Genomic DNA, 23,857 nt, shown 5'->3' with positions numbered 1-23,857 from the left:
CTTACAAATTGCGTTCAACATTTTGTTGTGTCTTCAGTGCGGAGCTAATTCCATCCCAAATGTCTTGCGCACTGATCGCAGCTTCCTATCGCAAACTTAGAGCAGCTTCACGTGCCTCTAACATTTTCATGCAACGTCAGAAATCCCACGCCGGCTCATCGCTTATCCAATGCAATGGACGAACGGTAAATCACGACTATGGCGCGTACTAATTATCCGGTGCCTTGAGACTAATAGCTCTTTACCCGTCCACCGCGTGGTGGCAGAGCCAAAATGTGGGTACGGAGGGGCACCTGTTACCCCACTATCGTCACTACGGCGGTTGTGAGCGCTCTTTTGCCAGCAACACAGCACAGACATGCGGTTTCATCACGAAGAAGTTTCTTGTTGATACTGTTGAAACCAACCGCTATTTATCCATTTATCGACAGTCGCCGGGCAAGAGGAAGAGGAAGTGGCGGTGCAATCCCAGCTTCCAATCGACATCAAATACCAAGGCCGACCAATATGGTCAGCATCCGCCACAAGCATGCGGCGCAACAAGGATAAAAGCCAGGCGGAACCATCGCCTATCAGGGTAAAGAGGCAAACTGATCATACTAACCCAGTCGTCCGGTTGAAGACGCAGGGTCATATGTTCATGTTAGCCTCTAACACGGCGTATATAGACGGTAGGCTGTTGTACCTGGCGCCAAATTATCTTATTCCGTCTGCAAAATACACGTATACATTCTGGGGACATGATTACTGGGCGCTTCCATTGCCGTGCTAGCAGTATTAATACCCTGCGTGCCGCCTGTTCTTCTGCTGTTCCGACTTCCAGACCTCTTGCATCATCTTTTCTACATTCTTCAAGACCTTGCATTGAACGACGAACGCCAACATTATTACAACGGAATACTTTTGCCAATCGCAACTTCTACGCTACCATGGCTATCAACACTCCCTACGTTACGCTGAACGATGGCAACAAGATGCCTCAGGTTGGCTTTGGACTGTGGAAGGTCGACAATGCTACATGTGCGGATACTGTCTACAATGCCATCAAGGCTGGATACAGATTGTTCGACGGTGCTTGTGGTAAGTAAATCTCGAGTCTCCATTCCCAAACCCATCATTAGCGGATGTGGGGAGGTCGGTCTCTATTACTACGAGACGCTCCATCGGCCCGTAAACCGTGTAGTACAAAGATCTACCGAAATGGATGTTTGTGATACAGGACGGGCTCATGACCCCGATTTACCCGTCGTTTCTGCCTCCTTGCCTTGCCTCGGAATGCTAGCGTCATTCTTCGGAATGAAAGCGCGCGTGATCATGGCTGACACCAAATTCCACAGACTACGGCAACGAAGTTGAGTGCGGTCAAGGTGTAGCTCGCGCTATCAAGGAAGGCCTCGTAAAGCGCGAAGATCTCTTCATCGTCAGCAAGCTCTGGCAAACTTTCCACGAGCGTGAGCAAGTCGAGCCCATCTGCCGCAAGCAATTGGCCGACTGGGGTATTGACTACTTCGACCTCTACGTTATCCACTTCCCCGTCGCCCTCAAGTATGTCGACCCCAAGGAGCGCTACCCACCTGGCTGGTTCGTCGACGGTAAGAGCAAGATCGAACACAGCAATGCCAGCCTACAAAGCACATGGGAGGCATTTGAGGAGCTCAAGAACAAGGGCCTGGCTAAGAGCATCGGTGTGAGCAACTACTCAGGAGCGCTGCTTTTGGACATGTTCACCTACGCAAAGATCAAGCCCGCCACTCTCCAGATCGAACACCACCCCTACTACGTTCAGCCCTACCTGATTGAGCTGGCTAAGCAGCACGACATCAAGGTCACCGCATACTCATCCTTCGGGCCTCAGAGCTTCATTGAGTGCGACATGAAGATTGCGGCTGACACACCCCTCCTGTTCGACCACCCGGTCATCAAGAAGATCTCCGAGGCACACGGCAAGACCCCCGCACAGGTCCTGCTCCGCTGGTCGACACAGCGTGGTCTTAGCGTTATCCCCAAGTCCAACTCGGCGAACCGTCTGCAGCAGAACTTGGATGTGACGAGCTTCGATCTCAAGGACAGCGAGATTGAGGAGATTTCGGGCTTGGACAAGAACTTGAAGTTCAACGCTCCTACCAACGTAAGTAAAAAACCTGTGTCCGTATGGAGAAGGATGAGCGCTAATATCGACGTGCAGTACGGTATTCCTTGCTACGTCTTCGCATAAACGGTGTCTGCGAGAGACGAGGAACGATTGAAAACGACGACATGAATAGATAAAGGCACGGCGTCTTACGCTGATAGCTAAGTAATTAAAAACAAGAAAGTTCAGTTCTTATCGCTTGCCATTGTGTGGTGTATGTATTCGTTTTGGCGGTTGTTGAACACCATGTCGGGCCTTTAGCCAACGATGTCGGTGCGATGAGCCAGCTGCCCTCACCGATTTGTCTTTCGCGCATCAAGTAAGCGCGCCATTACATGCTTTCGTCTGCGTCGATTCAAGGAACTCTTACCCGTAGGCGGGCAGTGACATTCGCATTTAGCACGTCAAATTATTGTCATAGCTGTCAACTAAGCTTAGGGCATATGCGACTAACGTATCCACTCGACGGTGACGGGGAAAATCCAGATGCTCTACCCGCTTTGTGCATTTATCCTGATCTCTTGTACAGTTCATATGCGTGAAACAACCCATGGTCCGCAAGCTGGAATCTTCTGTATCGACGACCAGGGTGCTCGTTCGCAGCGCGACGTGATTCGCCACGGAATAAGGAAGTGCGCACATCCGGCTATCTACCGTCAGCTGCAGATGCACATTTCAACAATGCCATGGGCAAAAGCCCATCAAGTGCACTACGACTGCACTGCCGATAGCCGTACAAGTGCGGCTTGACATGTCCAAGAGACCGAGATAACGTTTGTACAAAGGCCATGGAATGACGCGCTTGTGATCTAGGTCTTGCCGTTTCTGCTTCTCTCTTGTTTCCGCTAAGCTCCGGAAGATGCTCCACTGGAACAGCCGCATGCCGCATGATCCGCATTGGCATAGCAAGGGCTAGACTGCATGTGTGCTGCATGTACAATTAGTGCTAGATCCCATGATAACAGGCACGCACACACGCACACGAATAATTGCAACACGTCTCCATGATGACTTGAGGAAACCGCATCAAAGTCACGTCGAGGCCCGAAGCCCGACCCTCCGTTTCAAGTAAAAACAGTGTGCACTGCGTGGTCTGTGTCTTTCGATGATCAAATCGATCACAGACGTGACATCACAACACGATCTCTTGGTGCATCCGCGGATCCCGGAGCTAGTACTAAAAAACACTGCTAAACTCTGAACAACCAACGCGATTAACAATCCGTCTTCGGCGAATCCAGGCAACTGACCTCACTCATCACCTTACTACTCACGCGTCGCAGCTTTCTGCTCACAAAACCTTCCTCTCTACTCTGCTAGTTAGCTGCTACGGCTCTATACATACAAGAATAAGCGTGCCGGCCTGCTGCTTCTCCTCTGTCTCCTACCCTCTGTCTTGGTCCCGACTGCATATTGATACCCCCGGAACCTGACCTGACTTACTTGATTTGATCTGCTTTTTACACGGCCGTTTCCGCTTTGCATTGTTACTTTGAGTCTCCAGCAAGCGCATTTACGTTTACCTTGAATCTTGATTACTGAATCCGGTGGGAAGACATGGCGTTGTCGACAGAGCAGAACCAGATGAGGTATGTCGCGCTTGCCCAAGGTTTGCGACACGCGACGGGTACTGACATGGTCTCCAGATTCTTAGCCATCGTACTTCCTTCCCTCACTCTCTGCACGCATACATTACTCGCGCTGTCCTTCTTACTACCCGGCTCCGACCTCGACCGCGCATCGTTCTCCATCTCATACAACGTACTTGCCGGCGGCGCAAGCATACTGGGCCTCCTAGGCGCCGTAAGGGTAAGCCAAGCTCTTCCCCGCGACCTGTGCGACTGTCTGCTAGCTGTCTACTTGGCTGTGTCCAGCCGGCTTCGCTCGGAGTCGCAGTCTCAAGTCTATTCGTCACATGTATCCGCTAACACCCGATGTTGCAGTTATTACCAAGCCTCGTGTCAGCTTACACAATCATCCACGCGACCACGTTGTCCTTTGTAACCATCGCTCTCGTAAACCTGGTTCTTCCCTTCGACTTCCGGTTGCTAAATCCGGTAATTCCGAGCTACGCCGTCGACGGATCGTCGATATGCCGCGACATTGATGCTGGTTTTGGATGGGACGATGAGTGGTTGGAAAAGTGCTCGACAACATTTGCTGTTGTCAAGTTTGGGGGCGCCTGTGTGGGGTTGGTTTTGATGATCGCCCAATGGTGGGCTTTGGTCAGCGTGCGGAGATGGGGACAAGAGTTGGGATGCCAATGGGAGACTAAAGAGATGGATGTGGAGAAAGCTGGCCTTGTACAAAAGGAGGGTGGCATGATCTATGACGAAAAGACTGGAATTTAAATGATATAACGAATTAAAGATTACAAACAAAACCAGGGAAACGAGCTCTTGTTAGAAGTGAAGCATACAAGAACGAAGAAAAGCTGACTGGAGCTCAATGCCAAACGCACCCATCCATCGGTTAGGCTGACTCGAATCGAACAGGCAAGTCAACAAATTGTTTCCCGTTCGCGTCCCAAAGTTCTTCCCGAACCCAAAGTTGATTCTCCCCTCTAACGCGTGAGCTGGAAGCGTCTCTCCAGAAGACCGAGTTTCGACATTTTTGACCATCGTTGATATGTCGATCGTAGACTGTTACTTCCCAGAAAAAACAGCTGTCACACCTGCATTCGCACTTGTCCCACCCCTGGATATCTCCACAGTGCATGCACATCTTGTCTGCGTGGCCAACCCATCCATTTTTGTTCCCGGCCCTGTGACTGATAGTTCTTATAAACCTTCCAACATGCCAGAAGCAGACTCGTGGTGGTAATTTGATGATGTCGTGGGGGACGTTGGTATGCTCCACAAGCGCGCAAGCCGGACTGTTTGATGACTTGAACTGGCTGATGGGATACTCAGCGTTACACACGATGCAATGTCGATGACTGGGTTTAGATGACGATGGGGTCAAATAAACCTGGATAGCGCGCTGGGCACACCTTGACCGAGGAGCCTGCCAATGTCTCTGATCGAGAGTCAGGATATCGTTGAATCGTCGTTGAGTCAATTTGAGGGCCAGTATGGCGTCGAGCGCAAGGCGATCGGTGATCTCGAGGATAAGTTCAGTCGGCAGGCTCGCAAGACATGCGGTATTTGGAGCCACGGCAGCTTGAGACTTCGTCACAGGTGTCTGTTGATGCACTGTAGGTTTTCGCATCTGCGTTTTGCTGGTAGAAAAGAAGCGTAGGAAGAGGTTGATGTAACGCACTCGCGCACATGGCGAGATCCATTCGCGTAGCCATATTGATGACATTCAATCGGTCTTGTCAGCGTTGTGGGAATTCACGTCCTACTGTGAAAGAAAACAGCGTTCGTTCATCAGGCCTGCGGAATCGGTGCTAATAGGCATCCATAATCCCGCCTCCTTTCGAAGGAGCGTGTCTCATACTCTATGCGTGAGAGGCCCCTTGCGCCTCGTCATGCGTGATGGGCTTGTCGGGCGTATCTGTTGGAATATAGAATAGGTGGTCATGTCGACAGTGTGGCTGATGTCGTAAGTGATACCAACACCCGCGATTTGTGGCGCGTGATGCTATGCAAGCAAAAGAGGAAAGAGCATTCGACGCGAACGGTGTGATGACAATGTCATGGAGACGAAAATGGAAAGCAAAGGAACGACTGGACAGACGGAGAAGTGAGAACACCCTGACCACAGCACGGATGACATATGCCAGGCTTACTTTTGAAGGCGATGGCGCAACGGCGGGACGTAAGCCAAGTTGGCGAACTACAAAAAGCTGGGGTAGAGGCGGGAGCGCATGTTTAGCCGAATGGGTCGTGCCCCTGTCTGGGTTCGTTTGCTCTCCGCACGAGCCATGGTGATATTGCTTACGCCGTGAGGTGTCTCTAAAAAAGATGATGCCGTCGTTGTATAATGACTGTCTTGTCTAGCGACCGGCAACGTACTCCGAACCCCCACATCTTGCAAGACTGACGTCGCGTATCAGCATGCGAAGCTCGGCGTGCAGGGCGTTACTATCTCAATATCGTTAAACCTCATCTGGAAACAAAGCCGGCACCGAAGCTGGCCATGTCGGTACCCTCTGCGCAAGATACACAATAGACGCAGGCGATAACCACACTGATGGTATTATCTCTCTCGGTTCATGTGCATGTGCTACGACGGAGAAGCAAGCCACATGTCGATAATTTCACAAATGCCTGGCTTTGGTGGGAGCTTATTGGAAGCCAGGCCGCAATGGTCGTTGGATGCCCCGCATTAGAGCCCAAGCACTCCCACATATCTTGTCATGGTGTAGTGTAAGTGATCATGCTGGCAATGCGGTGTGGCATGCGTCGGTTTGGCATCGCTACCGTCCCGGGCGCGTTGGCGGGGCACTGCGAACGTTGAGTTCGCAGGTGATGGCGACGACGCAGTGTCTAACAGCACGACAGACATGATGCAGACCCTGAGTCGGGAAAATGTCAGGGTCAAAACAGAGTCAAGCAGGGAGGGTCTGGGAAAACCACGTGTAAAGGAGGCGCGCGGGGCTTTCTCATGAATAGCCGACGACAGACCATGGTGGTGAGAGCCCGAACCGTTGTTCGCTAAACGCGCCCACTGCTCTCCCACTGCATATCCCGCAGTACTCGACTTGGATATGCAGCTGCCCCTCTCGGACGTCATCTGCCTGCTCTTCCACTTGGCCGACTGCTGGTAGAGTCGCAGAGCCAGGTCTCGGGAGACAGTGGAAGGTCCCCCAAGGCAAGGCTGCGGCGCGTCTGTCGCGATACGAAGAGTAAGCGGTTGGTTGCGGACGGGATCGAATGGGATATCAGACTAATTGGATGCAGCTGGTGAGGCCCGTGTCTGAGAAGCGGAGATGAATTAAGTGGATAGGTCGTTGCTCGGCCTGCTTAGCGCAACGAATCCAGCATCCCCTTTCGACATAATCCTCAGCATTCCCGCGATATCTCCCGAAGTGCCTCCCTGACCCCTACCCGCTCAGTTGTGTGCTTTTCTCGGTGACTTCACTTGCTGCCTGCTAAGTGAACAGCTGTCGCTCCTTTTTCGCGGTGAAAGGTGAGTACACCGTTTGCCTTTCTCGGTACGCGGCACGACCCTGTTCTCCAAAACATCTCCGCTCTCCACCAAAATTTTCCGCTGCCCGCCTCGACCTCATTTCCCGCCCCCATATCGCCAACACTTGCCTGCGTCCGACCGCCGACAATCGCTCGAACCTCTTGTGCCGATTGATGCTTGCACTTGTTGACAAGGACTAGTCGTACTAATCAATTGCTCCCAGATTCAGTTTCTAGTATCACCCACCCACCAACCCTTTGGCGTTGCGCGACTACCCCGACTCCGAACAACCTACCCGACTTCTTCCTACCCAACATGTCCTACTACAACGACGCGTCGTGGAACACGCCTGCTCCCGGCCGGCAGTCATCGTGGGAGCAACCCCAACCACCCTCGCGATCAGGTACCGGCCAAATGGGATTCAACGGTGCAGGTGCAGCGATTCACATGGATATAGGCACAAGCTCCACGGTCAACAGCGAGGTCGCCAATGCCTTTGCCTCGCAGTTTGAGGGTACGTTGCTTCTTATAGTGGGGGCTGCCAGTGCCAATGCGACAATACGTGGCAGTGACAGGCCCCATGGTAGCCATAGACGAGCCCCGTAGCCGAGTGCTAACAACAACACCACAGAGGTCGACCGCGCCATCGAGAACCTTGCCAAGAGCGGCAAGCCCTTCGGTCCCGGCTTCCCTCCTACACCCATGGGTGCCAACCGCCGCGAGTCCATGCCCATGATGGGAGGTGGCCCCCGCCCATACCCCGACTTCGGTATGCAGTCTTGCTCATAATCGTCCCCGCATGACTGACATGTGATACAGAGCAACAGCGCATGGGCGGCCCCCAGCGCCACCACTCGGTCAGCGAGTACGACGGCTCCCGCTCCCACTCGGCGTCCAACGTCCAGGGCTTCTACCAGAACCAGCGCTATGCGCCGCGACCCAACGACGCAGACCAGATGGCACAGGCGAAGCGACGGATGGCGGCTCAGCGTGAGCGTGAGCTGCGCAACTATCACCAGGAGCAGCAATACCACAGAAGTAAGGACTCGGAATCTGGGCAACAATAGAAGCAGGACAGTTGGTTGACTAGGGTAATACAGACGTTTCAGGCTCAGCCTCCAAGTCCGACCGCTCCATGAGCCCCAATGCCATGAATGAAGAGGAGCGCCGCGAACTCATCGCCCGCCAGCACCGTGCTTTGTATGGCGAGACCTCCACCCTGTACAACAGCAACCCGACCTCGAGCCAGGATGTTCGCGTTCAGACGTCGCAAGCTGGTCGGGGTCCGTCTCCCCTCGCCTTTGATCCCTTCGGCATGCAGGCCCAGAACGTTTCCGGTGAGGGTTCCGTCCAGATGCCTCCTCGCGACAAGGACGTTGCTGGTAATGCTCAAGATGCGCGTGCCAACAGCACCTCGTCACCTTCTGGTAGCCAGAACCCAGCATTCAACCTTTTCGATGCTCAGCAGGCGAACCGTACCTCCAACTCGTCGCCTGGAGGCTCTCCTCCTGTGCCTGGTCAGAAGTCCAACGGCTCTGGCGTTGCCCCCATTGGCACTCGTCCCCAGAACCAGAACCTGCAGCAACCAGGTGGCGCCATGGGCAAGCGCACAAACTCACCTCTGCCGTCGCCTCTCGGCTACAACTCGTACAACGCGAGCGAGCAGAACAACATGTCTACGACATCTGCGTCTATGAACCCTTCGTCTACTGTCACTGACAAGGGCGTTGGTATTTGGAACAACGGACCCTGGAGCAACACGCCCACACAGGGAGTGCAGGCGTCTGTTTGGGGTTAGAAAACGGAGTTTTGATTTGGGAGATATGATGCACATCCGGAGTTACTGCATTTCAGGTGTCTCGGGCATTCTGTGTCGGTCTTTCACACACACTTACACACACAACCATGGGTGGACCCGGTCAATTGGTGGTTGGCGAATATTTTCTGTGGGTTTGGCGGTGCTGTTGGGCACACCCGTCTACATTCCACATCTCTGGGTCTGCTGAAGATAATATACCTTTTCACGGGCGGTTACACGGGGTTTTGCTAGGCAGGTTTAGGGTCAATATGGGTTTACGGGGCTTGCGGGAGTTTGCTTAGGGATGACTTGCTATTACCGGTTGCTAGCTTTTCGGGTCCGGCTGAGGGCATCTGCATCATCAGAGGATAGGCTTGGTCCTACACGGATGATTCTGGGACGCTATTTGGCCTGGTACATCTAACGGTCTAATGGGAAAAGTGGTTTGGGATCAGAACGCCTTGTAGTGAATATGCGCACGCAACACTCCCAGGTGGGCTTTCACCATTTAGCATAGTGATTATCTTCCTGCCTATTCGGGGAAATTGCAACCGTGGTGAGTGAACTAACACGTGACCCTTGCTAGCGGCCTTGTAAGCGAAGTTGTCGAGGGTCAGGGTTAGCGCGGCGCGGCAACCCCAGCTCCAGAATCGTGGCCTTTGAGGTTCGCCGAGCGACTATCACCAGCTGCTTCCACGACATCTCCCATCACAACCCACTCCGTCTATTCTCCACCGGTCACCGTCAACAACTCTTACCATGGTTAGTACCGCCCTTTTTGATAATGAAGGAAGCCATTGGACGCATGAAGACACCTGGCTCGCGACACGAAGCATGCGACAGGAGAGCAGCAGTACGAGCACTCGCCGGCATAATTGTTGACATAAATTGACGCCCTGCTACTCCTCGAGTTGTGTATCATTCGCTCGTCTCGCAGGGTTTCGTCGATGCGTCTAACAAGTTCCGTCCATAGGCTACATAGGCTGGCTGAACATGAACACATAACATCATCGCTAACATGGCCAACAGTCTGCCCCACGCGCTACCTCCCCCTCCAACACGGCCTCCTCAGGCTCGACAACCGCGCGTCCTGCGTCGCCAAAGCCCCCGGGTGGCCCTGCGACTGTTATGCGAAGGAAGGCTGCTGCTGACCGCGCCGAGAAGACCGCAAACCTGCGTCCAAGCAGCACAAGGGCGGCTGGTGCCGGTGGTAGCTCAAGCACCATGCTGAGTAAGTGTGCCCCGAGGCGGACTGATCACGAGAGGAGATGGAAGCTGCAAAGAGCGAGCCGTTTTGAGGATGACAGTAGAAGATATAACGAAATACGATTAGCAGAGATTACAATGGAGGAATTTGACTAACGTTTGCTTATAGGGCTATACACTGATGAGTCTCCCGGTCTGAAGGTCGACCCTGTTGTGGTCATGACCCTGTCCGTTGTCTTCATCTTCAGCGTCGTCGCTCTGCACGGTATGTACATTCAATCCTCGCTGACCAGTATCATACTAACTCTCACTAGTCATCGCCAAGGTCATGCGCCGATTCTCCGCATAGACGCATCGCTAGATGAACCTTTTCACAATATTTGACCGATTCCCCCACGTTGAGGTTGGCCCTCTGTTGCGGCGACCACAACATTTCTCTACACCTCGATTTGCGATTACCCGTGTTCTTTTCCTTAGCAATTGTTCCCGGCCATGGGCACAAGTATAGAGAGCATGGAACGAACCGGAAAAGCTATTTACCAGGATATTCACCTTGACTGTTGACCCGGGCGGGACAGTGGGAAGCTCGTATGGTCAGGGACTGCTAGTTTTGCTTGCTGTATTATAGGTTCGCATCGGAATGAGGAGTTTTGACAACCCGTATTTGTAACAACCTTTGCCGTATTACCGTGCAATGATGGAACCCGAAAATGACTGAGGCTCTAGCACATAACAGGAGGACAGCAAACAGATATGATATTCCTGTCTTTACCCCTTCCTTCGTCACAGCAGAAGCAGATTCCAGTAACATGACTCTTCTCGTTGACCACAAATGTATTTTTGACGGGCTCTTGATTTGTAGATATCTATCTTCATGAGTTCGTCTATCTAAAGTATGCTCCGTCCGTTGCTGGATCTCGACTAAAACAACGCAGAGTACGGAGGGGTATTCTAACTCAGTTTAACGCAAAAAAAGTCCGCCCAAAAGATAGCGAGACTCAGATCACACGACTAACACGATCAACCTCGATCTTGAATTCCTTCTTTTCCCCGATCACCAGCTTATTTCCAGACTTTGGTGCGCTTCTCCCGGAAGCGGCAGCTCTTTCCATCTCCTCCCTCGTAATGCTCAGGCTCCTATCTCCGACCCAGACTTCCGCTTCATGTCCACGATACATGTGCGCAGGACGAAAGTGCTCATCTGCCGTCATCAAGATATCATTTGGTGCAGATGGAGATGCTCGAGACGACGGACTACTCGACTGCATCGGTTCCAGGGAGTTGGCGCGATCTTCGTTTCCCATGGACTGTTTACTCGTTCGCCGACTGGGCAGCGTGTCCATCAAATAGGATTCAGAGATGTTATCCGTTGATCCCCTGTGATGATGATGCCCAATTCCTTGTCTCCTTGGTGGTAAACCGGTACTCGTAGTCGTGCTAAGTCCACTTTCCATTCTCATCCCCGACGTCCCACCACTCGAGCTATGTCCCGGTCCATAGTGCTTATACGTACTAGACACATACTCCTTGTCGAAAGGCTTGAGAAAGGGACCCATGCCTGTAATTGTGGATGACATGATTGCGTAGCCCATTTGCCATTGCGTGGCTACGACGTAGTCAAAGGTGAAAGTGACCCCGCGCAGGCGTTGGTCAAGGTAATATAGGCGTACTCCTGCAATTGCGATGACAGGTAGTCGTGCGCCGAAGGCCAGTATTACGAGCAGCTTGGTGCGAAGACGCATTTGGAGCGAGTAGATTAAGTGGACTGCTGCGAGGAAGATGAAGAATTCGGTTATGATGTCGAAGGTGCCTATACTCAGCCATTTTGGCCACTGTTTGGTCGTCAGCAAAGACGAATGATAGCTCTCGGGACTTTGTATCGCTTACCCTGTTTGTACAGTTATCAGCATCTGTGTAGGTTTGCGCAGGGTTACATGGTATGGCAACCAATATGACCGACACCAGTGCCCATACACAGGACAAGGCTACGAGTGACCATGATGCGATGCGATGCGCTCCACCAGGCGATAGTCGTAGGTACAGGAACAGCACCGATAACTTCGAGGCGAGTATCACAAAAATATAAATTATTTGCGACGCGAAACCTTCCTGTTGCGAGTGTCAGCCATGGTGTTCCTAGCTGTTCGGCTTTTTGCTCGGGCGGCTGCCCTGCGTAAACGCCAGAAGGATGCAAGGAGCCGACACCTAGGCGCGGATCTAGGGAGATCACTGAATCACTTAAACTCAACGTCACTTACATTCCCAAGCTGCTGGAGTTGCGATATTGGTACACCGGCCTGTGAGGCACCTAATCCAAGCTCTACCAGGTGGAAGATGATGCCTGATTGAACGGTGTCCAGCAGGGTTGCCGCTGTGAGCCACCAGTCTGCGCACACAAGATAAGCATATCGTTCCGACTTGTGCAGGCAGTGCAATGTAAGGAAGACTTACCATCGGATCGCCATTCTCTTGATTGCCAGCGCAACCATACTCGGATCAGAAAACAAGACCAGACAAAGGCCAAGACAGCTGCACCGGTCACAACGATCAGGCCGCGCTTGTCATCCGCTGTTATAACGTACGGCGGAGGGATCACCTCTCCTGCCATGGAGTACAAGGGAGAAGAATAATGGGCAAAAGTACAACAGAAAGGAGGCCATAAGATGTGAGCAACGTCTGACGCACAGTCGGAGGACCCTTCGGGCTCTATACAGCTGAAGCCGCGTCTGACATGACCTATTTCTCCTGTGGTTGAATGCCTAACACCAATAAGAGCGGGCGCGGATCTTCCTGCCCATTACCCTCCTTGCGTGCTTCCTCATTCTCATCGCTAATAGGAGGACCGATTGTAACCCATGTACACGGTTCACGACCTCGGGACGGATCTGTTGAAGAAGGCTCATGATCCTAAGCGAGGCATAACCAAGACCTCTAACGCATAAAAGTCGATTGGACTTTGCTGGCGTCAGCGCCACCGTGTCGCATACGAAGGCGCGGCGTTTTGCGGAATGTCAGCCGCAACCTACAATACGCTGATAAGGGGTGGAATAGCTTGCGGATAGCTTGCGGATACCTAGCTTTGCGTTCACGGTTTACTGAACGGTTGAACAAGTAAAAATTCTCAAACTTTACCGCTCCCACGGATTTTCCGCTCGGCTGCCACAGACGGATTTGAATAGTAATGTCCGTCTTAGCATGAAAACGGTTACAGAAGCAACAAATCATTCGATGATCGGCAACTCGCCAATCTGGAGTCGATCCTGTTTCATCACCACGCGAGGCGGCAGAAGGTCCAGAACGAATTCTTCCGAAGCTCTTACGTGACTTCCGCCTCTCACGGCTTGTCATCTCGGCGCCTTTTGCTCTTTACACGAGCCGCGGCAGATGTGGCTGCATGCAATCAATCCACGACTCCTGCCTCTCTAGACTAGGGTCCAGCCGCACCAAACCCCCATAAGAGGAAGCGGGCCGCATAGTGTCGCGCTAGCGGCAGGGTAGTGGGGCCTGGGCAGACTCCACGCCAACCATACGACGCAGCCGGAGTGGACACCATCAGCACCGCGACGATCTCGTTGGCTGACATGTGCACCCGAGCACACCTGCACCCATTGAACCCTGATCCGCTTGAGAAGAATATGCCGGGAGTACGATGGAGTCTGTGATTAGTGGTCCCACCCGTGGAAGCGGCAGACAGGGCATTTGGCACCAGCTGGGCCAGTCCATCTCCCAGCATGTGCATGCATTCGTGTCCGCGTGGGAAATCCCTTTCTTTACTTCTACCGCAGCGTTTCGCTTGTTCCATCTTTACCTGTTACTTGGGTCCTTTTTAAGTTTATCCGTGGCGCTGCGTTCCTGCATATTCGCTTCCTTTTTGTTGTGCTTTGGGTATGGCCGCTTACGAGAGCCAGCCGCTTGGGAGTATGGACAAGCAGGCTACTTTGGAGTCGCGAGCGCGTGCGACGAGATCTATCGACGGAGACGAGAGCGAAGAGTACCATGATTCTCTCAGGGGTTACACCAGAGCCGATCATGCTGACATGGAGCGTATGGGCAAGGTGCAAGAGCTGAAAAGAAATTATCGACCGTTGTCAGCATTGGCCTTCACCGTTATTCTACAAGGAACATGGGAAGTTCTTTTGACGTAAGCAACCTTGAGGCGACTCACAGGCAACGAGAACTAATAACGCCATAGTGCAACCTACCAAGGTCTCCAAGATGGAGGTCCAGCAGGTCTTATTTGGAGTTTCGTCTGGACCTGGTTCGGTTTCAGCACCGTCATGCTGTCACTCGCAGAGATGGCGTCGATGGCACCGACCGCCGGTGGACAATACCACTGGGTTTCCGAATTCTCGCCTCCCAGTGTCCAGAAGCCATTCAGCTACTTCATCGGCTGGATGTCAACGTTATCATGGCAGGCCGGTACTGCATCTGGACCTTTCCTTGTCGGTACCTTGATCCAGTCTTCTGCCACCGTAATGTACCCAGAGTATGTGGCTACCAAGTGGCAGGGTACACTCATGGTTATCGCCGTAACCTTCTTGGTATGGGTCCTTAATATCTGGGGCGCAAAGGGCATGCCTATCTTCCAGAACATCATGTTGATCGTTCACGTTTTTGGTTTCCTGGCCATCATCATCGTCTTCTGGGTTTTGTCACCACGGGCTACTGCTGAAGCAACCTTCACCCAGTTTTACAACGGAGGAGGCTGGAACTCGAATGGTTTGGCGCTCATGGTAGGCCAAGTGTCTGCCATCTATGCTTGCATCTGTAAGTGTATCTCTCCGCCAAGAACTCTCACTGAGATTGTATTAATGAGCGATCGCAGGCTCTGACTCCGCAGCCCATATGGCCGAGGAGATCAAAGATGCTGGCAAGACTGTTCCGCGCGCAATGATCGGCGCTTACCTCATGAATGGCTCTCTTGGCATAATCTTCCTCATCAGCTACATGTTCATGGTTACAGACGTCGAAGCTGCGCTTGAGGGCGACTATCCCCATATGTGGGTCTTTGCGCAAGCCGTATCATCTGGTGGTGTGGTAGCCCTTAACGCTATTCCTACAGTCCTGATCTTCGCTGGTACTGTGACCTTTAACTTGTCGACATCGCGTCAGACCTGGGCATTTGCCAGAGATAGGGGACTGCCATTCAGCGACTGGATCAGCAAGGTAAACCCCAAGTTGGAGGTTCCCGCCAACGCTGTAACCGTTACCTGTGCCATCACGGTTTTGCTTTCGCTCATCAACATCGGCTCGGATACCGCTTTCAACGCTAGTATGTTTTCCCATGATCCTACGCGTTATTCCACGATAACTAACACACTCCAGTTATCTCTCTTAATGTCGTCGCTCTTATGATAACCTACATGTTCTCTATCGGCGCTGTCCTCTACCGACGTATCCGCCATCCCGAACTCCTTCCCAACTGCCGCTGGTCCCTTGGAAAGTGGGGCGTCCCCGTCAACATCGGTGGTGTCCTGTACTCCACACACGCTTTCTTCTGGTGCTTCTGGCCTGATTCCACACCTACAACCCTGGAGTTCTTCAACTGGGCTTCCGTCATGTTTGTTGGCGTAGCCTTTGTAAGTTTGATCGATTATCTCGTTAGAGGACGTAAGCAATACAAGGGCCCAGTCGTCCTTGTGGATGGATACAAGGGGGAATGACAGATGCGCGGGTTTAGCGAGCGCATAGGGGAAGAGGAGGGAGGAGAAATTGACGAATTACTTGGATTCGACACTAATAGATCTGACGATGAAGACGAAGATTGAATATAGACTTTCTCACTTTTAGCTACTTCACACTGATGCTGTTACGTGCGAAAGTAATGATGAAGAGTTGTAGTATGCCCGAAAGCTCTACAGCCGCTGTATGAGCATACTTTTCTATGATCGTTAGAGACCATCGTGATTGTACTCAGGTATCACGTGAGAGCTTTGGTGAGTGTTTATCCATGGATGTGTGCTCACTGGCAGGAGGCCTGACGTCGGAGTAAAGTCAACGAGGTCAGTTTGGGGTTCCAGTGCATAGGTAACCAATATTAGGCTGTTTCGGAATACCGTTGAGCGATTGTGTCCTAAATGGTCACCTTGGCAGGACGCGAAGGATGGGAAGTGCAGGCGTGGTGGGGCATCAGATAAAAATTTGCACCGGATGATGCTCGGATCTGATAAGATGCACAGCTTCCCGCCAATCGCATCCAGAGACACCGCGTCCGCGACGACAGTGGATCGCTCGTGAATTCGTGCATAGCTTAGCAACCGGCGAGTTGATTGTTAGTCGATTTCCGATGTCGGTGTGATGTCTGTGTGGTGCGCTGGCGCCATATAGAAGTGGGCGTTCTGCCACATGATTCCGCAATCTAATCAGATCATCTTCTTCTTATCCCACACACCCATCTCTCTTACACCCCCACGACCCCTCCTTTATCAGATCAAATCTTCACAATGAGGCTTCAAGGCGTTACAGACACACTGGGCAACCTTAGCCTATCAAACCCCCATCGCGTACTCATTGTCGGCTGCGCATACGGTGGTATCTCTGCTGCCATCAACCTCCTCGACTATTCCCAAGGAAAGGCCCGACAGAGCGTATACCCAGGTCCAGATTTCCAGGGTGTGCGAAGTAGAAGAGGGGTTGAAATTACTGTCATCGATGAGCGCGATGGTTATTGTGCGTCACTCTGCCCCACTAGCCGAGGCTTAACATCTTCCCTGTCTCCACCTCGTCACCTCGTGCTATGAGAGCTTCTACTAATGCTTGTGTCTTACAGTCCACTCGGTTGGCGCACCGCTCGCCCATGTTACACCAAAGTACACAACCCATATGTGGAAGAGGTTTAGCCACCTCAACGAGCTAAAGCACCCGAATCTGCACTTCAAGCACGGCAGTGTCAAGAACATCAATCCTGAAGCCAAGGTCGCCGAATGGTGCGACCGAAATGGCAAGACCCAACAGCAGGCATATGACTACCTTGTCATGGCCACCGGCCTGAAGAGACATTTCCCTGCGGTGCCAAAGTCTGGAAGCTTTGAAGAGTACCAAACAGACAGCAAAGCCTTCATCGCGAAGATCACCGGTGGTGACCCATCGAAATGTGAAGGCAGGAGAGTTGTAGTGATTGGCGCTGGTGCTGTCGGTGTCGAATTTGCCGCTGAGATCAAGCAATACTACCCACAGATTGATGTCACACTAGTGCACTCACGAAGCGAAGTTCTCTCTTCAGAGCCACTACCATCAGATGTCAAAGAACGCGCGAAGATCTTGCTCGAAGAAGAGGGTGTCAAGCTGGCTTTGGGTAACCGGGCAACCATCACAGAGCTACCAAATGGCCAGTTCACCGTCACACTCGCGAACAGCGAGACAATAACAGCAGACTTCGTCATTGACTCAACGAAGAAGGGCACACCAACCACCGATGTCCTACCTACGGAGTGCCTGAACAAGGACAAAGAGATTATGGTACACCAATCCCTAATGTTCACGGATACTATCGCGAACTCATCATCCCACTTCGGCGTTGGCGATGTAATCGCATGGTCAGGCATCAAGCGCGCAGGCAGCGCGACAGTCATGGGCCAAGCCGCCGCACAGAATATTTACTCCGACATACTCAACTCCGAACTTGCTCCCTCATCCGAACAGTATATCAAGACAGAGCTACCTGCATGGGACGCCGTCATTGGTCTAGCGGTTGGCAAGCAATGTCTAACCTACGACCCAAAGAATGGCATTAAATACGGTGTTGAGGTCATGAAGGGATACTTTGGTGAGGACCTAGGCTGGTCGGCGAACTTGAAGTACCTTGGTCTCACGGATATTGTGGAGAGGGCAGACAGTCCGGTAGAAGAAGTGGAGGCCACAAAGATGGCTGAAGTGGGCATCAAGCCGGTCAGTGCGCAAGCATAAGCATTTATAGACAAGAGTCTACGCAGGCGTTTAGGTACAGGTACATGACAGCGATTATCATTTTACACAATTAGACTGTAGGCTTACATACCGCGCATCTATTGGACACGATAGCGTCGCCAAAGATCAAGGTACAATGTAACGGGACATATTATGCTTATCTGAAAGGGAAAGCTATCGAGCAACTAACGGGAAATTGCAAACAGTAACGACATATAAACCTCGGTTGCGCCATATGCATATTGTGTGACAGCCCGTTGCCTAAAATGTGTACAGAAATAACGACGCGCCTGTTTTGAAATATGGTCCGGGTTTCGTCCATAAGGCGTATTCAGGCCTCCGCACCTATGTATGCAGACACCCACAGTGCTTACATAGTATACAAAGACCGTATATCCTCAGGACACGACTTCAAATCTACATAATCCAAACATCAACATGGTTCACATTTCCCAGATCAAAGAGAATAACGCCCAGATTGATGAGAAGTCGGCACCTCGTGTTGCAGTGTTCGTTGGCGGAACATCGGGCATAGGAAAACTTACGCTCAATGCGATGACTAGGCTCGGAACACACTTTAAAGCTTATGTCATTGGGAGGCAAGAGAGTGAGGCAGCATTCAAACCATTCATCGAGGAACTACATCTGGCGAATACGAATGCGAGCATCATATGGGTTGAAGGGCAGATCTCGTTGCTGTCCGAAGTACAGCGGATTTGCGATTACATCAAGAAATTCGAGAGCAGTATTGACCTCCTCTTCATGACCGCGGGGTATGTGAATTTCAGCGGAAGGCGCAGTACGTTGCTCCCACGTATTTTACCCCTAGCAATGATGTGTCGAAGACTTATATCTCCAGATACATCCGAAGGCTTGGAGATAAGCCACGCACTGGAGTTCTACTCGCGAATCTGCTTCACGCAAAATCTCCTTCCTCTGTTGCGCTCTTCAGGTCGCGCGCGCGTGATGAGTATACGCTCAGGTGGGATGGAAGGTGACTACTTCTTCAATGCAGACGATCTCCTACTCGAAGCCCCAGGTGCATTTGGGGCCATGGCTTCGGTAAGACATATGAGCAACATGAATACGCTCGCACTGGAACGTATCGCTCAGATGCCAGAGAACAGAAACATCGTTTTTATGCATTGTCATCCAGGTGGCGTGCGGACGGGAAACCTCTTCCGTGGATTTCAGGAAGGGTCCTGGGGTTCATGGTTGGCTGCGACTTTCATGGATCCGGTTATATGGCTCATGGCGTATAGGGAGGAGGAAGCCGCCGAGAGGTACCTCTATCAAATTACGAGTGCGGCTTTTGGAGGAAAGGGTATACCATTGGGTGCAGGCGTTGTTGCAGGGAAGAATACAGAGGGAAGTAGGGAAGGGAGTCTGTTTCTGGTACATCATACTTGTGAGACGACGCTGAATGAGGAAAAGTTGAAGAAGTTAAGGGTCAGCGCTCAGGACAAGGTTTGGATCAAAACACAGGAAATTGTTGGCCCGTATGTTTAATCTCTCAAGCCTTACGTACAATTTACTGGCTAGTCTATTGAATTTGCTGATCAGGTCACTGGTCAGCAACTATGACCCCGGGATTCTGAGTGAACATTGTAATAAAGACTGAAAAGCAGATCCGTTGGGATTCATGGAGTTTGCGGGGATCCGCAAATGGCCTTGATTAGCGATGAAAGTGGTCAAAAGAGTCTTTTCATCTATTATGACACTGTAGCATTTCCGAATATCAAATGTCAGGAGACTGATTCGTAAGTTGTCGGAACAAATTTAGTGATCGCGAACGACTGGGTAAGTGACGGACAAGTACGGGGGATGAGAGGTGTGGCTGCAAATAGGGTACGCTAGGGAGGTGGAGCCCGCTATACCACATTCCGATCCCCATTTCGCTGCACGTTGAACTGACGTGCATCATGCACCATGCATCCCAAGATAACTCGCCTTATCGTCACTCATCTCATATCCATCGTGGAACGTCTGACAACAATGGAGCAGTTTCTACAAACACCCGCTTGCTCTGTGTTGTGGCCATTGTGCTCATCCGGCTGATGTTTGCCGCGCCATCCTGCCTCCCGTTTCCAATCTCCCGCATAGCCCGGCGCTCCGGAAAAGGGGCCACTGTGGCTCGTAATGCGAATAACCCTAACGGTCATTGTAATGTACGTCCTTTTGTGATGATACGACTCTGTTATCAATTGTCTGGCAGCGCTTGCGAAGGTCCTCAAAACAATGGGTCCCTACATATCATGCGCGTTGCAGAGATTGTCTCCAGTGGAGTCAATCGACGAGTACACGAAAACAACAACTTGCGCCTGTTGGACCCGCTTGCCACCCGCATTCCGATATGCTCTCAGGCGTTCTAGAAGCGGCGACTAGCTCATTTCCGCACATCTTGGATGTGAACGCCTGTTCGCATGCTGGCCGATGCGAGAAGGGGCGTGTCATGGTTGCACAGCTAGGCACCAGAATAATCGGTATCCATCCGAGGCCCCAGTAATGTGTCTGTCTCTTCCACATCGTGTTTACCTCTTCCATTTCGCATACTGTTGACGCGCGCTGTGTTTCCTGTATTTTTAGTATATCTTAATCGTACTCGCGCATTTAGCACGTTGTATTCCAGCAAGCGTATATTCGGCCCGAGTCATACAACCCCAGATTTTCCCATACCATGTTTCCCAGTGTGAAGGACCGAGCGCGGCAGTTGTTTGGAGAAGCTGCCATACCCGATACCGCACCACCACCTCCGGTCGCGACAGGAAGGAGAGGCGCGCCGCTGAAGGCGGCTGCAGCTACGAAGGCGACCCCAGAACCCAAGACGCCTGCGAAAACATCCAGAGCCGACGCAAGGTCAAAGAAAGATGCCGCACCGGTGGTCGAAGAAACACCAAAAGCCATAGGCGCATGGCCAAGTCCTTTTGCTTCACTCAGCACGAGAACATCGCCGCCAGCGACCACCACGCCGCCAACGCCATCGAAATCGAAATCGTCGTCCAAGACAGCTACCGCATCGAAACCAGTTGCACCTTCAAAGTCAGAGAAGCCTTCCAAGGCAGAAAAGTCGGAAAAGACGTCAAAATCTGAGAAAACCGAGAAATCGTCGAAGTCTGACAAAGCTGAGAAGGTTGCAAAGGCTGAAAAATCTTCCAAGTCTGACAAGAAGTCAAGTTTGCGACCGAAGACTCCTCCGACTCCCAAGCCTTCTGGGTCTTTCTTTGGGGGCGCAGCTAAGACTGCTACGCCTGTGAAGAAGAAGGTCGAGCCAAAACCTGCACTCGAACCTAAAAAGACCTCGCGCCCTAAGCTCGATACCCGCACCTCGTCTCGTCCAAAAATGGAGCGAAGCTCGTCGTCCTCTTCCCTCGAAGACGACGACGAATACGGTGATCTCCGCGCTGCCTGCCTTCGAGAAGTATCCAACGTTACCGGTCTCAAGGGAAAGAACCTGGCAATATCGTTGCGACAGCGATCCTCTGGTGGTTGGTATGCGGCGCTGAAAGATGTCGGCGCGGATAAATATTTGAAGATGTGGATGAATCGCGACAAGACATTCAAGACGCAGGACGAAGCGTTAGAGGCCTATTTGGTGTTCGTTAAGAAGATGAATACGGATATGAAGCTTTTTGGACCAATGAGCCCAAAGACTGGGAAGACCAAGGGTTTTTTCTAAACTTTTGACGAACGATCCGACGCGTCAACGTACCGACGCAACCGAGACGTGTTTATGAGAACACGCCACTGTAATATATGTAACATTACCGGGGACCGGCATCATTTTTCAGCGAGGCGTTTGGATCCTTCTGCGAGCCCTTGCTCGACTTTGTTGTAAGATATGTAGGATCATGCGCTATTTGGATTTTTGTTACTGGCGTTAAGGATGACGAAACGATCTTGCGCGGCGACGTACTGGGCCGGTTTGATTCGGTTCGCTATATACCCCACTCAAGATCTTTCACTCCTCACGAATGTGGCTTTGTTCGTTGATCGAACGGACGAATACGCCATTTACATACACTTGTAATCTATAATGCTTCTTTCCGGTCACCCGGCTTTATCTCATTTGCCATCTATGGACCACTGGCCGGCCATACAAGATCACGGTGCTCAGACCTTTGACCTGTCACAGCTTTTATTTTCCATGTCTAGTCCTGGCTATCTTCATCCTTTCCCAGGTAAGGATAGAGATGCTTTACACCCTCCAAATCCCCATCGCTAACTTTCCACCGTACGTCAATAATCTCCAGATTGTCTTTCCCGACTCTACTCGGTGGACCGAACCCAATACCGCGGTCCTTCCAGAACGCCAACGGCACTTGCGTTACATCGTCTACATCTGCTCCGTCGTTGGCAAACTCTGTAGAGCTATACAACATGATAGACTCATCATCAAACTCCAGATCGTGCTTGATGAACAAGGGCCAGGCTTTTCCATCTTTGTGAACGGGGTCAACATGGTCGATTGTATCAAAATCCTGGATAGCCGTGAAATCGTAGAGAAGAGCTAAACGATAGTCGTTGCAAACTTGCTCCATCCGGTGCTTCTTCGCTGCGTCGACTTTGGCTTTGGCCGCGGCATAACCCCGAACTTTAGAACAGTCAAAGTGAACGTAGTCATCACGATCATAACGCTGATGCTCATGCCAGAAACCGAAGATATGACCCAGTTCATGGGCAACAGTCGTGTGCCAATACTCCGCCGGGTACTTGTTCTTGAAGTTGATACTGAGATGCGTACCATGGCGACCCGGTGAATCACTCCATTCCGCTGGTATGTAACCCGTGACCGAAGAAGCCTGGACATCGAGGCTTGTGGACTCCTGGATAACGGCAACATCATGCGGATAAGCATCATTCCAGATCCAAGGATCGGAATCCCTTTTGCGTTGGTTGTAGCAGTGGGGCCACTGATCGTGTTGGACTTTGTACTCATGGAACTCAAGTGAGTGGCCGCTCTCACCGCCAGCATTCCCAATCTTGTCAGTCCAGAGTTTCCAAGCTGCATTAATATCGTCGGCAAAATGAGCGCGGGCGTTCACGTCTTCGAAACAGTATGTTATAAGGCCGTTGGGCCATGTCGTTCGAGGCCGTCCAGTCTGACACGACGTTTAGCTAGGCAACGCATATTGGTGTCGATCCAAATATACCATGGTCACGATCTCAGTCCATCTACGATTCAGTGACGAGGATTCATCACGAGGTAAGAGCAGACTGGAGATCATCTGTGATGTTGTGTGGGTGTCATTGGCTAGATACTTGAAGCTGTTAAGGGGCGGTGGACAAGCTGCGGCTGACGCCGAAAAGACAAGAAATGCTGACCAAAACATTATAGTAACAGTCAATGATGTGGAGGGTATTTTTGCAAGGGCTAGTAGGTGTAGAAGATATATATACATAATGGGAAAGGTAAGGCAACCATTCCAGGTGATAACATAGCGGACCGTGCTGGGCTGCCTAGACGACGATCTCAGGTGTGATCCATCCCCGACTGCTACTTACTGTATGTCACAAAGACTCGTAACGTCATCTAACACTTTAGTTCCATTCATGCAAACGGATCCTTTCCTGGCCACTTAGTCACACCGTCCAACGAAATGTTAGTCTAGCCTAGCAAACACAATTTACGAAAAGACCAGGACATGTCAGCCAGCAACTTTTTCCGACTCAATCATTGGGATGCTAATTTGGAAAGAACTGAATCTTGTTCAATCGATTCGAGATCATGTGTCAGAGCAGAT

General features: G+C 51.6%; 10 protein-coding genes across 10 annotated transcripts; 7 read left to right on the top strand and 3 right to left on the bottom strand.

The window, feature by feature from the left end:
* Window positions 1-929: 929 nt before the first annotated feature.
* On the top strand, window positions 930-2,215 carry GT037_009677 (nadph-dependent d-xylose reductase; the record flags this gene model as incomplete). Its single annotated transcript, XM_038934724.1, has 3 exons — window positions 930-1,080; window positions 1,338-2,128; window positions 2,186-2,215. 3 exons carry the CDS (start codon window positions 930-932, stop codon window positions 2,213-2,215), a joined length of 972 nt encoding a protein of 323 aa, XP_038782525.1.
* A 312-nt stretch (window positions 2,216-2,527) lies between these two features.
* GT037_009676 (uncharacterized protein) lies at window positions 2,528-2,773 on the bottom strand (the record flags this gene model as incomplete). The annotated part of the gene is made up of 1 exon (XM_038934723.1): window positions 2,528-2,773. One exon carries the CDS (start codon window positions 2,771-2,773, stop codon window positions 2,528-2,530), a length of 246 nt encoding a protein of 81 aa, XP_038782524.1.
* A 915-nt stretch (window positions 2,774-3,688) lies between these two features.
* On the top strand, window positions 3,689-4,482 carry GT037_009675 (uncharacterized protein; the record flags this gene model as incomplete). Its single annotated transcript, XM_038934722.1, has 3 exons — window positions 3,689-3,720; window positions 3,778-3,940; window positions 4,075-4,482. The coding sequence occupies 3 exons, from the start codon at window positions 3,689-3,691 to the stop codon at window positions 4,480-4,482; spliced, it is 603 nt and encodes a 200-aa protein (XP_038782523.1).
* Window positions 4,483-7,522: 3,040 nt separating this feature from the next.
* Window positions 7,523-10,560, top strand: GT037_009674 (uncharacterized protein; the record flags this gene model as incomplete). The annotated part of the gene is made up of 8 exons (XM_038934721.1): window positions 7,523-7,721; window positions 7,839-7,976; window positions 8,027-8,245; window positions 8,317-8,989; window positions 9,648-9,858; window positions 10,035-10,236; window positions 10,381-10,476; window positions 10,526-10,560. The coding sequence occupies 8 exons, from the start codon at window positions 7,523-7,525 to the stop codon at window positions 10,558-10,560; spliced, it is 1,773 nt and encodes a 590-aa protein (XP_038782522.1).
* Window positions 10,561-11,209: 649 nt separating this feature from the next.
* Window positions 11,210-12,819, bottom strand: GT037_009673 (uncharacterized protein; the record flags this gene model as incomplete). The annotated part of the gene is made up of 4 exons (XM_038934720.1): window positions 11,210-12,043; window positions 12,099-12,320; window positions 12,470-12,597; window positions 12,663-12,819. The coding sequence occupies 4 exons, from the start codon at window positions 12,817-12,819 to the stop codon at window positions 11,210-11,212; spliced, it is 1,341 nt and encodes a 446-aa protein (XP_038782521.1).
* Window positions 12,820-14,098: 1,279 nt separating this feature from the next.
* On the top strand, window positions 14,099-15,874 carry GT037_009672 (amino acid transporter; the record flags this gene model as incomplete). Its single annotated transcript, XM_038934719.1, has 4 exons — window positions 14,099-14,352; window positions 14,404-14,978; window positions 15,037-15,483; window positions 15,537-15,874. 4 exons carry the CDS (start codon window positions 14,099-14,101, stop codon window positions 15,872-15,874), a joined length of 1,614 nt encoding a protein of 537 aa, XP_038782520.1.
* Window positions 15,875-16,654: 780 nt separating this feature from the next.
* Window positions 16,655-18,116, top strand: GT037_009671 (fad nad-binding domain-containing protein; the record flags this gene model as incomplete). Its single annotated transcript, XM_038934718.1, has 2 exons — window positions 16,655-16,880; window positions 16,981-18,116. The coding sequence occupies 2 exons, from the start codon at window positions 16,655-16,657 to the stop codon at window positions 18,114-18,116; spliced, it is 1,362 nt and encodes a 453-aa protein (XP_038782519.1).
* Window positions 18,117-18,554: 438 nt separating this feature from the next.
* On the top strand, window positions 18,555-19,625 carry GT037_009670 (uncharacterized protein; the record flags this gene model as incomplete). Its single annotated transcript, XM_038934717.1, has 2 exons — window positions 18,555-18,915; window positions 18,976-19,625. The coding sequence occupies 2 exons, from the start codon at window positions 18,555-18,557 to the stop codon at window positions 19,623-19,625; spliced, it is 1,011 nt and encodes a 336-aa protein (XP_038782518.1).
* A 1,168-nt stretch (window positions 19,626-20,793) lies between these two features.
* GT037_009669 (uncharacterized protein) lies at window positions 20,794-21,792 on the top strand (the record flags this gene model as incomplete). The annotated part of the gene is made up of 1 exon (XM_038934716.1): window positions 20,794-21,792. The coding sequence occupies one exon, from the start codon at window positions 20,794-20,796 to the stop codon at window positions 21,790-21,792; it is 999 nt and encodes a 332-aa protein (XP_038782517.1).
* Window positions 21,793-22,264: 472 nt separating this feature from the next.
* On the bottom strand, window positions 22,265-23,446 carry GT037_009668 (uncharacterized protein; the record flags this gene model as incomplete). Its single annotated transcript, XM_038934715.1, has 2 exons — window positions 22,265-23,215; window positions 23,267-23,446. The coding sequence occupies 2 exons, from the start codon at window positions 23,444-23,446 to the stop codon at window positions 22,265-22,267; spliced, it is 1,131 nt and encodes a 376-aa protein (XP_038782516.1).
* Window positions 23,447-23,857: the final 411 nt, after the last annotated feature.

The sequence above is a fragment of the Alternaria burnsii genome (genome assembly GCF_013036055.1).
Source record: "Alternaria burnsii strain CBS107.38 chromosome Unknown 725, whole genome shotgun sequence".
Lineage (NCBI taxonomy): Eukaryota > Fungi > Ascomycota > Dothideomycetes > Pleosporales > Pleosporaceae > Alternaria > Alternaria burnsii.
This window is presented reverse-complemented; position numbering and strand designations above follow the sequence as displayed.